Below are 13,445 nucleotides of genomic sequence, written 5' to 3'. Positions count from 1 at the left end.
ACAAAAATAAAAGCGGCACTGACTTGCCCATGGATTGATGTTTCAGTCTCAATGAAGGTTCAGTTTTCAACTAGAGAAGTGCTGGAGTTCGCCGCAGGTGGACAAGCATTATTCACCGTTGTAGTACGGATGAAGCCTGAGCTGGAATGGAAAGCTAACTGAAGCTGGCTACCTTTACAGTAGATCTAGCTTGCTTCGTAGTTTACTCCTCTGGCCCTGATAAAGCAGTTTGATTCCTCTTAATGTGCTAGAATAATTGAGACGAGCTGAATACTGACGCTAGGACAGTGTCTTCACTCAAGAGTAGAGAGGCGCAGACAGAGAAAGCATAATCCTTTAAGTGGAAAACATGAATTCTTCTAAGTACAAAATGCTGCTGCAAAATCTGACAGACAGATCTGCCAGTACGATCAGAAGTGTGTCTTGCTGCCGGTATGAAAGCTAAAGTACAACAAGCCTAGGCTGCTTGGCTCCTGCAAACAGACAGACAGTATGCAGAACCAGAATCAGAGATACAATATTAACAGATATGCATCATTTTCTTACCTATCAAAGCATGATAATACTAGAAAGAGTACCATTCCCCCCCAATGTGACAAAGACTGTTATATGCATAAAAAGATTATGCAAAATTCAACTCCAATCCAGGTGAGTGAAGCCTACTTCATTAAGTCAGGGTAGTGCTAACAGACCTGCAGCCGGGAGAGTAGTGGAAAAATACACACACAGTCACAAACACTCTGACACACACATGCTATAGATCAGAACGACAGTACTCATCCCAGAAGCTGACAGTTTAGACCGCTCCATCAGCTGTAGAGACAGGTCCATTGACAGGGCTCCAGGCCTAGTTCCAGCAGAGCTGGCTGAGCCCAGCCAGAGCCCAGTGAAGGAGAGCCCATCATGGCCTGCAGATGGCCGTAGACAGGCCCCTGGGTCACTACTCACCACTGTAGAAGCGGATCATGCAGCTGAGGTCCGAGTTGGCCGCCTCTCTCTGAACCCGCAGAGGGTCCTGGTAGCCTATAGCAGCCAGGTAGTCATACACCATCTGGAGAGGGCGCTCAGAGGGGTCCAGCCTCCTATAGGGACAGAAATAGAAACCATCAGGATATATGCCAATCACAGTCAATACCCTTAACAGGCACACATATTATCATCTACACATAATTAATTTGTGTATTGTTGCCTCCACGCTTGGAATCCAACCAAAGGGGCATTGTTCATCCACCATTTCTGGCACGCAAGCACACACACACACACACACACACACACACACAAGCAGAGACATTCCAATCCATCCTTCCCTGTGTTATGACAGGTAAGGTCCAGAGGAAAGCTGTCACGCCAATCAGCAGAGCTGGACACAGGTGATTCACTTTCAGACCGGGAAATTGACAAGGCTCCTCTATCAAAACATTTACAGAGTCCAACTCTGTGCCGGATGTCAATCAAGCAGAGAGAGAAACTATCCCCGCACAGGTATCAGGTCCTAAGTTCAAAGTCAGATATGGAGGAAGAACATGGAGGAAGATCATTAATCATATGAAGCACCTGCTAATGACCAACATGAACTCTAATAACAATGGCTCATCTGAATAATGTGTCTGAATGGTATGGTGATGGAACCGCTTTCTTTAACTCCCTGTGTGAGTCCTCTGCCTTATTGCCCGAATGAAATCATCATCTCATTCCATGGCTAATCCTGTTAAGGGCCTCTCATGATGCTTTCAAACAGGTCTGCTGAGCCTGCAATCTGTGACCCCTCACCTGTCACTGGCACGCCTTCAACACAACACCTCTGATCCGCACGTGAACACACCAAGGATATCTGCTACAGAACCACTGAAGACTCCATGCACTCAAAATCTGTGAGGGTATTTTTCTCAATGACCAACTGTCTATGGAAGCCACAGCTTTGCCCAATAAAATTCATAATGTGCTGTAAATCAATAAGCCTCAGATTTTGCAACTCTTGCGGCATACAGTGTGTGATTGTGTTGCTTATTCTAACGCATTACCATTCTAGAAGAAGTCGTCATTGGCTCTCTCCTCCCCACCTTGCTCCATACATTCTAAGAGACCCACCCTAGTCAGTACGCCTGTAATAGCAAACTCCCAGCGCAGATCCTCTATGCACTGTAGTTTAGGATTACCATGATGCTAAGCCAGAAGTGATGCTAAGCCAGAAGTGATGAGTTTCCAGCCACAGCCCTTGTCACACCAGTGCGATGGTGAGGTGACACAGCGTCTGGTGGCTGCTGTGGCATTTCTCTGCCCATGCCCAAGGCCACACTCCCTCTGCCAGCGGGGTCTAACAATCAGGATCATGTCTGCTGATCACGCACAGTCGTGGCCCCAGCACCTCACACAGGACTTAGACAGATCCTGACAGGCTCGGAGGGATGACTGTCTGTACAGGACTGCCTGTCGACCACACATGGTCTGAGAGCATGTACATTTATTCACAGATCCACTCCCCTCGTGGCCATGAGTACAGTAGGCTCCTAAATCTACAGTCACTTAATCTCTGTCAAAACGCTCCTTTCCTTCATTTGGGTGGCTAGATACATTCCCTTAATTTGTTGTGTATATGTCTCTTAAGACATTCTCCAGAACTTTGGCGAAGTATAAATATATATTTTAAACCTAGTGCTTTGTGCTAGATGTGTCAAAGTGTAGTTCATACATGCATAATCTATGAGTAGAATGACTGTTTTACATCAATTTGCTATACAAATCCCTAGTTTGAAAGGGGTTTTACTGGAAGCTGTGCAGCCCCATTTTCCCCACATTTCCCCTCACGTATGGCCAGCCCCCTCACGTATGGCCAGCCCCCTCACGTATGGCCAGCCCCCTCACGTATGGCCAGCCCCCTAATAACAATTAGAGTTCCAGCCAATGAGCTGAAGTTCCTCGCTGAAGTTCCTTTGAGTGACAGCTAGCAAGATGCACACAGCAGACAGAGCAATAACGTGATGCACATATCTACACATTTTCTGGGACCATTTTTGGCTTCTGAGCGCTACTTTCAGAAGTACTGACTAAAAAGTATACAAAAGTACAGGAAAATCTCTAACTATGGGCCTTGAAATTGTAATAACAAGAATACAACAAACACTATTCAAATCTGAGGGTACATGAAATTACCCAGTGTTGACATTTCCACCAGGCAGCAGTTATCCAACAGTCTTCGGGGTGTGGGAGGAGACAACATGGCACTACCGAGATAAATCGGACATTGTATCACCTATATGTGAAATGACTTTGATCAGAGTTCCCTTAAGGGGAGAGAGGAGAAGCCTAGGTGGTTACAGGACCAAACCTGAGGGGGTTTCAGGCTCAAAAAAAGAAAGAGACATGCCCGTGCTGATCCAGTCTTTTCAGAAAAGCCCTTTACCAGCATAGTGCTAAACTGCCAGTGCATATCCAGCTGTATTAATAGAATGTAGAAATGTAATTCAGGTGGTAGAGGGCTCCAGCTGTATTAATAGATTATAGAAATGTAATTCAGGTGGTAGAGGGCTCCAGCTGGTAAAAATCAATATCATTGGGGGAGGTAAAGCGCATCCTGCAACAAGGTGTGTAATTCACTACAAAACTCAGTCATGTTATGCGTTATTTTTCTTCTGCACAACATGACCCATTTAGTGCATCCTGCAGTGCTCAGCGTTCAACCAAAAATAGTCTTACCGGGAGTAAAATGCATTCCCTTGCCTGACCAAAAAAGCCAAGAAGAGAGCAAGTGGGTGTAACCAGATTATAGCCTGTCTCAGAGGCATCGTCATGACGAGTTATTCTGGAAAAGTTCTGTCAAACAGCTGTCAAGTCACTGTCTGTCTGAATACCTGTACTTGTGTTCTAAATATTAGGTGTTTTGGGTATGCGAAAAAATGCAGTTTTATAATGCATGCATTTAAAAAAATGTTATGCTTTAAAATGCCAGGATGTCATTCTCATTTTGTCTTTTCCTCGAGTAGAATTCGCTGCGCACTATAGAGGAAGAGAATGGTCTTCGAAATGTCATTGTTTTTGAAAGAAAATATATATTTTTGTGCATTAAAATAACATCAAATTGATCAGAAATACAATAAACATAATTGATAAAAAAATAATAATAAAATACAAACAATTGCGAAAGGGTTTTCTAATAATTATATTAGCCTTTTAAAATGATAAACTTGGATTAGCTAACGCAAACTACCATTGGAACACAGGAGTGATGGTTGCTGATAATGGGCCTCTGTACGCCTATGTAGATATTCCATAAAAATGATTTAAATTTTTTTTTTTAAATCAGCCGTTTCCTGCTACAATAGTAATTTACAACAATGTACTGCATTTCTGATCAATTTGATGTTATTTTAAATGGATAAAAAAAGTGCTTTTCTTTCAAAAACAAGGACATTTCGAAGTGACCCTAAACTTTTGAACGGTAGTGTAGGTCAGTCAATGTCTAGATCTTTGAGACTGCTCCTGTTTTAGACAGGCAGCAGAGTTCTCATATGCACTCAAGAAAACAGAGTACAAACCTGACCCAATGTGTAAAAATAGAATGGAGGAATTGGCAGTGCCAGAGTGAGGTAACAAAGCTACAACAGTATGAAAAGGTTTGAGACTGATCAGGCTTTGAGACTAGGTGAATAAAGCACAAAGATGTGACATTGAACATGAATGGGATTACTTAGATTTGGAATTTAACACACTGTCTAGCAATAAATAGAACCAATGACACTATGAGAATGCCATCTTTCTAACATATTCAAGAGTTGTGAACATAACACCGTGGTACTAGACGTGAGTGGGAGAGGAGAGTTGTGAACATGACACCGTGGTACTAGACGTGAGTGGGAGAGGAGAGTTGTGAACATGACACCGTGGTACTAGACGTGAGTGTCAGTGGGAGAGGAGAGTTGTGAACATAACACCGTGGTACTAGACGTGAGTGGGAGAGGAGAGTTGTGAACATGACACCGTGGTACTAGACGTGAGTGGGAGAGGAGAGTTGTGAACATGACACCGTGGTACTAGACGTGAGTGTCAGTGGGAGAGGAGAGTTGTGAACATGACACCGTGGTACTAGACGTGAGTGGGAGAGGAGAGTTGTGAACATGACACCGTGGTACTAGACGTGAGTGTCAGTGGGAGAGGAGAGTTGTGAACATGACACCGTGGTACTAGACGTGAGTGTCAGTGGGAGAGGAGAGTTGTGAACATGACACCGTGGTACTAGACGTGAGTGTCAGTGGGAGAGGAGAGTTGTGGTGGTGAGTATTACCTGAGCAGGTCTCCATGGAGCTGCAGGTATAGTCCCTCTACTTCTCTCTGGGCACAAAGCTCCTCCACCGTGGTAGTGGTGGAGCATAGCACCAGCCGCAGGTCTGCCTGGAGGGTGGAAGAGGCCTGTGGGCCCGAGGCTGGGGGCTGGGGGTCAACTGTTCCCCCGTACAGACATACACAGCCCCGCTGGGCATCCCCCTTCAGCCAGTCCCGCTCCCGTGATCCAAAGCGGGTCTTCCTGGTAACACAGCCTCTGCTCCCATTCCTCTTCATGTTCCGCTGGAGAAACAGAAACATTAGACGAAAAGACCGCCACCACCGATATGCTGTAATTGTATTGGCCGTGTAAGAGAAGAGTACTTTACATGGTCTTCTACGGTAGTTAATGATAACTCGTCTTGCAGCAGCCTTGTTCTGAATAAAGGACATCTCAAGCTGCATCATGTTCCAACACATCCAGAGGACAAATTCAATTGAGTCAATTTGTCAGGTTGGCAAAACTGAATGTTCAGATTAGATTACCTGCAAACAGCTCATGGGCGTTGGTGACCTTAAAATGGGATCCTTGCTAAATCTGAGAGCCCAACCCAGAATGACATGTGTAGCCTGTGTCAGAATCACTGGCCTTGTTTTCAAATCTGGAGAAGCTCAGAACAAATATTTACACAGGGTAAGAACAGCCAGGACGGTGCTGTGTGAACTGGACCCTGGTTTTTGAGTCTAGTGGCCAGGCATCAGGTCATTAGTTAGACACTGATGAAGTCATCCTCCCACGATGCCGTGCATCCCCACAGCCGCCCGGCACAGGGAGGCAGTTGCTGGCATCCACACTGCACTGCAGCACACACACAGACACAGAGGAGACAGCAGGACCCTGAGTTGCATCTATTCAGCACAACAGCGCCAAAGACGCACAGAACAGGCCTCAATGTGCAATGACAACACACACCTCAATGGGTGACAGGCAACATATGCACACACTCACCCAAAAATAGAGAACCTCACTATGTGCAATGGCAACACACACATCAATGGCTACAGGCAACAAAGGCACACACCATAGGTCTCTATGTGTGAGTCAACAAGACAGGAAAACTCATTCACAGAGAGGCTGCCACGACCCTGAGCATTGACCATTGGCCCAGACACTCATTGCCGTCATTTCACTCCATGGCCACTACAACTGTCCAAGGCCAGAGAGGGCAAAGATCAAATCTGTCAAACGAAGCTCAAACAACTCAGCGTGATCAGAAGATCAATTAACAAACAATGTTCTGAGATGTCAAACAGGGATAAACATACAGTGCATTCATTAAGTATTCAGACCCCTTGACTTTTTGTTATGTTACAGCCTTATTCTAAAATACAGCCTCTACACACACACACACCACCCCAAAAATCACAACAATAATATTTTGTAAATGTATTAAAAATAAAAAAATAGAAATACCATATTTTACACAACATTCAGACCCTTTGCTGAGACTTGAAATTGAGCTCAAAGAGGTTTGGAACCACCTAGAGTAGACTGTTCCGAGAGCTGGCTGCCCGGCCAAACTGAGCAATCGGGGGAGAAGAGCCTTGGTCAGGGAGGTGACCAAGTACTCAATGGTCAATGACAGCTCCAGAGTTCCTCTGTGGAGATGGGAGAACCTTCCAGAAGGTCAACAATCTCTGCAGCACTCCACCAATCAGGCCTTTATGGTAGAGTGGCCAGACAGAAGCAACTGCTCAGTAAAGGCACATGACAGCCCACTTGGAGTTTACCAAAAAGGCACCCAAAGGACTCTCAGACCATGAGAAACAAGATGATTTAGTCTGGAGGAAACCAGGCACCGCTCATCTCCTGGCCAATTACCATCCTTACGGTGAAGCATGGTGGTTGGCAGCATCATGCGGTGGGGATGTTTTTCAGCAGCAGGGACTGTGAGACTAGTCATGGTCGAGGGAAAGATGAACAGAGCAAAGTACAGAGAGATCGTTGATGAAAACCTGCTCCAGAGTGCTCAGGACATCAGATTAGATGTCCTGGAGTGGCCTAGCCAGAGCCCGGACTTACAGAGTAAAGGGTCTGAATACTTACGTAAAATGGAATAACCCCATTTTTTTTACATTTTTGAAAGATGTGGGGGAAAAAAATACACAAAAAAACCCTGTTTTTGCTTTGTCATTATTGGGGTATTGTGTGTGGATTGAGGGAAATAAACTATTTATTCAATTTTAGAATAAGGCTGTAATGCAACAAAATGTGGAACAAGTCAAAGGGTCTGAATACTTTCAGAATGCACTGTACCTGAATTTGTCCAATAGAAAATCTCATTTGCAACTGTTGGACAAATGACTACACCCTAGATCAGCTAAATGCATGCCAGATTCTGTAAGGCGGTTTCGAATGTGTCACTTTTTAGTAATCAAGGTGACAGTATCTTGACATGTGCACCTGCCTTGTAAACTTTCATAGTTTAAACAACCTCATTATGGGTCAGGGTATATTTGAGTATCATGGAGTAGCCTAAACCTATCGATGTTACATTGAGCTGGGTGAATAGAATATCAATGGCAGTCATTCAATATGCTGTAATAGAAATAAGGCCAAGCTCATTAAAACAATGATCATCCTCCCTCATCTTAAAATGGCACCAACCGCCACTGATGTGTTTCAACTCGCCACTCATAGGTTTAAATCTTGGTTGCTTGAATACAAGGCTACCATTAGCTGCAGCAGCAGCCATTCACGATTCAATGAACATAAAATGTAATGGTCCTTCCAATGAAGTTGTCTTTTGGATATTTATTATTAGTGCAATTGTAACTGGAATGTGTCCTTCTCCATGACAGTATCACATGAGAGATTGGTGAGATAAGCAGTCTATCCATAGAAGCATGGCTGAGGGTCATGTCAGCCTATGAAATGTATTTTCTAAATGATTATGCATATGAAAATAATTGGCAAAAGCCATTATGTTTTATGTACATTGCGCCTAATGGGTTAATGAGTGACATAATGGCGGAAGAAGAACACACGAATGAGTAAGGAAACAGTTAATCACATGTCTTGTCAATCGTGCGTGCTAACTGAGGGCTCGAAGCTACAGAACAATCTCAGTCCAAGATTTCGATGGGGCCTATCGGTGGTCCGCTAGCCTATTGACTCGGTTTTGCATAGGCTATTTAGGAATTTCAAAGTGGATTTGATCCAATGACAAACATGTTGCCGAAATAGCTAAACACATTGAAAAGTTTACAAAAATGTTACACTATCCATAATAGGTTATGCTATTCATTTTCAGCAATAAACAGCAAGTTCAAACATGTGATTTGACGTGTTCTGATCAATAGGTTAGACTCATAGTTTTAGCACGACAATGTGTAGCAACATCTCGAACGATTGCCTACTGTAACAGTTCAGTCAAATGTTTATGTTACAAGCTAGAAAGAGCTACAGTGAAAGGATGCTGGCGATGTGGTTCGACACATTGTTGCACTGAACGCTATACTTTCAAAACCAACATAATTATCACTATAGAAGAGAACATCAATGATGCTCAAACTGGATGACGCGTGAGTATAATTTCACACGCACTTCGGCCCTATTAGAACCGGGAACTGTGCGATTGCAGAATTTTGATAAACCTGAACATATGACCTGCTTGATAGTTACCTTTAGAACGCGTATCCCCGTTCCGACACGGTTTCCTGTACCATTGCGGTCGCCACGACCTGCAGCTTGATTAGATCCCGCTTCGTAGACCAGTGTGTCCGTACAACCCCTGCTATCTTCGACACCACCTTTTTTTCGCTCCATAACGGTGCCATTGACCGTTCCCGGTATATTATCTTCTTCCTTCATTTGCCTGTGTATATATAACTACAAAAGAACGTGGAACATGACTGGTAAATTCCAATACATGCGGCAACTGAAAAATCCCATTCCCGTTCGGTGCGACGCCATAACGACTCTGAATATCACCGCTGTCAGACTGGGTCTATCAATAAACATTAGAGAGGCAGGGTAACATATTATTCATAAGGCACTGCCCATTTCTGAGTAGAGGCGTACTGAATTATTCATTAGGTTTCCTTTACACATATTACACGTGTGCTTTACCGCATTAACTGTCTTGCGATTTTGATTTAATGCATGACATTTTAATTTCACTCAATGTAGGCTGCTTCTTGTTGCTGCTCGAGAGTCTGATGCTTACATTTTGAAAAATGTTATACACACACACACATACATACATACATACATACATACATAAGCACTCCTCATCAAATTATTGCTCGTATGGAATCAGAGTAGCCAATATCCCATTTCATTATGGTCTGAATTAGAACAAGTATGTTAATGACAAAATACCCTGTTAAAAAGGCATGTCAGGATCTCTCAATAAGGCAGGCCTAAGCTAGGGCTATGTGGTTAAATTAGGTTAAAGGTAAAAATAAAAAAATAAAAAATGTTTTTAAAGTGGAGCGAATGAGAAGTAACCAAGGCACTCATGTCTCATCAGGGTCATGGAAAAGCAGTATAGGGGGTGGGTCTGAAACAGAGCAGATTCAACCAAGCACAGTTGAAGTCGGAAGTTTACATAAACCTTAGCCAAATACATTTAAACTCAGTTCTTGACATTTAATCCAAGTAAAAATTCCCTGTCTTATGTCAGTTAGGATCACCACTTTATTTTAAGAATGTGAAATGTCAGAATAATAGTAGAGAGAATTATTTATTTCAGCTTTATTTCTTTCATCACATTCCCAATGGGTCAGAAGTTTACATACACTCAATTAGTATTTGGTAGCATTGCCTTTAAATTGTTTAACTTGGGTTAAATGTTTTGGGTAGCCTTCGACAAGCTTCCCATAATAAGTTGGGTGATTTTTGGCCCATTCCTCCTGACAGAGCTGGTGTAACTGAGCCAGGTTTGAAGGCCTCTTTGCTCGCACACACTTTTTCAGTTCTGCCCACAAATGTTCTATGTGATTGAGGTCAGGGCTTTGTGATGGCCACTCCAATACCTTTACTTTGTTGTCCTTGAGCCATTGTCGTGTCTTTGGCTATGCCGGATTAAGTGATATGACATGCTATTCTATAAAATAATATTACCTGATTCAGCTAATCATGTAAATGTAATTAACTAGAGAGTCGGTCACCACAAAATAATATTTATAGAGCTGTTATCTTCCGAATAAACTCTTAAAGACCTAGTAATATTTTACATCAATAGCAGTAAATATTAATCTTCATCTTAATTCAGTCTCATCTGAAAGTTGTACATTTTTGGTTATCTGCACGAACCCTGGCTAACAAGTTGAATCAGCAATACAAAAGGAAGACTGAGGAACAAGGGGCGAAGCTGTGCTATCGTAAATACAGTATCTTATGCATTCTAAATTACCGCCCATTTGGAAAAGGAAAATGCAATAAATATTTACTCTCAGCTGCGCTTCGGTAGGTTGGTGGTAGATGGAAGGCCGTGTTGCGAAACCGAGTCCTTTGAAGAATGTCTCTGCTGGTAAATTGAATATGTTGAAGTAACGTTGTTGTGTGGTAGACGGGATACTCTGTTTGTTCCTTCCTAACCCTCTTTTAGAGCGGCTGTTGCTAACTCAACGGCTAGGAGGTATCACTTCTGTAGTAAATAAGAGTTCAAAGTTCATACCATTTGCAACCAAAGCTCACACTGATGTTGGCTTCGTTCTGTAGTTATTATCTGAACCCTTCTGACATCGGACCGTCGTCCTCACGTCTTCGGAACAGGAGGTTATATTGTCGTCAAGGCTTTATCTAGGATGGGATTTTGTGAAGTGTACCAGTCCCTCCTGCAGCAAAGCACCCCCACAACATGATGCTGCCACCCCTGTGCTTCACGGTTGGGATGGTGTTCTTTGGCTTGCAAGCCTCCCCCTTTTTTCTCCAAACATAACAATGGTCATTAAGGCCAAAGAGTTCTATGTTTGTTTCATCAGACCAGAGGACATTTCTCCAAAAAGTCCGATCTTTGTCCCCATGTGCAGTTGCAAACCGTAGTCTGGCTTTTTTTATGGCAGTTTTGGAGCGGTGGTTTCTTCTTGCTGAGCGGCCTTTCAGGTTATGTTGATATAGGTCTTGTTTTACTCTGGATATAGATACTTTTGTACCGGTTTCCTCCAGCATCTTCACAAGGTTCTTTGCTGTTGTTCTGGGATTGATTTGCACTTTTCGCATCAAAGTACATTCATCTCTAGGAGACAGAACGCTTCTCATACCTGAGCGGTATGACAGCTGTGTGGTGTTTTTATACTTGCGTATTATTGTTTGTAAAGATTAACGTGGTACCTTCAGGCGTTTGGAAATTGCTCCCAAGGATGAACCAGACTTGTTGATTTTCCCATGATGTCAAGCAAAGAGGCACTGAGTTTGAAGGTAGGCCTTGAAATACATCCACAGGTACACCTCCAATTGACTCAAATGATGTCAATTAGCCTATCAGAAGCTTCTAAAGCCATTACATAATTTTCTGGAATTTTCAAAGCTGTCTGAAGGCAGTCAACTTAGTGTATTTAAACTTGTGATACAGTGAATTATAAGTTTAATAATCTGTCTGTAAACAAAAGTCGGAAAAATGACTTGTGTCATGCACAAAACTTGCCGAAACTATAGTTTGTTAACAAGACATTTGTGGAGTGGTTGAAAAACGAGATAAACTCCAACCAAAGTGTAAGCTTCTGACTTCAACTGTATCTTTCAAGAAAGCACCCTTCCCACTTGCCTGTTCCTTCATGACTTCTCCCTTGAGTTGTCCTCATGAGGACTGAACTGATAGCAATGTTCAGCCAATGGGTTCATCATCAGACATCAACATACCACAACTATAAAAGCAAACAGGTGTGTTAAAGTGGTGCATGAGAAAATCTTGTCACTTCTATTCCATCTGGACCACTGTTGATTGACTGCCATGACTTGGCGTCTTCCACTACTGTAGTTTGTTAGGCTCACAGAAAATCAACTCCCAGCCCACACTGAGGCACGTTTAACAGCTTGGACTTGATAAGGTTCCTCAAAATCTAATCAAGAATCACTGACCTAAGAAACTACTCCCATGGAAACAGATACTGGAACAGTTAAACTTCGATCGGCATTCTCCTCGTTTGTACGCTACTCCAACCTCACTGTGACTCAATCTAGTTTAGTAGGACAAGTAGCCTATGTATACTGCAACATGTCAGGCTATGTTAAGCTGAAAACGTCTGTGTAGGCCTGTTCTAAATCAGTTATGTAGGTGAACCCCATTTTTGTAACTATACTGAACAAAAATATAAGTGCAACAATTGCAATGATCTTGCAGTTACAGTTCATAAAAATAATGCCAATTGAAAAATTAATTAGACCCTAATCTATGGATTTCACATGACTGGGAATAGATATGTTGGTCACAGATACCTTAGAAAAAAAAGTAGGGGCATGGATCAGAAAACCAGTTGGTCACACCAGATACTATTTGCCTCGTGCAGTGCGGCATCTCCTTCGCATAGATTTGATTAGGCTGTTGATTGTGACCTGTGGAATGTTGTCCCACTCTTCTTCAATGGCTGTGTGAAGTTTCTGGACATTGGAACACGCTGTTGCACATGTTGATCCAGAGCATCCCAAACATGCTCAATGGGTGACATGTCTGGTGAGTATGCAGGCCATGGAAGAACTGGTATATTTTCAGGTCCCAGGAATTGTGTACAGATCCTTGTGACATGGGGCTGTGCAGTATCATGCTGAAACATGAGGTGATGGCGGTGGATTAATGGTTCGACAATGGGCCTCAGGATTGTGTCATTGTCTGTCCATTCAAATTGTCATCGCTAAAGTTCGTTGTGTGCAGCTTATGCCTGCCCATACCATAACCCCACCATTGGGCATTCTGTTAACAACGTTGAAATCAGAAAACCACTTGCCCACACAACGCCATACACGTGGTCTGTGGTTGTGAGGCCGGTTGGACATACTGCCAAATTCTCTAAAACAGCGTTGGCTTATGGTATATAAATGAACATTCAATTCTCTGGCAACAGCTCTGGTGGGCATTCCTGCAGCCAGCATGCCAATTGCGCCCCCTCAAAACATGAGATTTCATCTCGCGTTTATATTTTTGTTCAGCGTATAAGAGTTGATAAATGAATGAGTCCGGTCAAAA

The 13,445-nt window shown here is 43.1% G+C and overlaps 1 protein-coding gene across 1 annotated transcript in view; it reads right to left on the bottom strand.

The window, feature by feature from the left end:
• LOC135559300 (PH domain leucine-rich repeat-containing protein phosphatase 2-like) overlaps nt 1-9,238 on the bottom strand; it is a 49,157-nt gene extending 39,919 nt beyond the window's left edge. Inside the window, exons 1-3 of the mRNA XM_064993491.1 lie at nt 8,942-9,238; nt 5,279-5,559; nt 949-1,082 (exon numbers count right to left, since the gene is read on the bottom strand). Coding sequence (XP_064849563.1) covers nt 949-1,082; nt 5,279-5,559; nt 8,942-9,130 — 604 coding nt within the window. The 5' untranslated portion in view covers nt 9,131-9,238. The remainder of the gene's footprint in view (nt 1-948; nt 1,083-5,278; nt 5,560-8,941) is intronic.
• Nucleotides 9,239-13,445: the final 4,207 nt, after the last annotated feature.

Source organism: Oncorhynchus masou, chromosome 2 (assembly GCF_036934945.1).
Source record: "Oncorhynchus masou masou isolate Uvic2021 chromosome 2, UVic_Omas_1.1, whole genome shotgun sequence".
NCBI lineage: Eukaryota > Metazoa > Chordata > Actinopteri > Salmoniformes > Salmonidae > Oncorhynchus > Oncorhynchus masou.
Note: the sequence above shows the minus strand (reverse complement) of the source record. Positions and strands in the feature narration are given on the sequence as shown.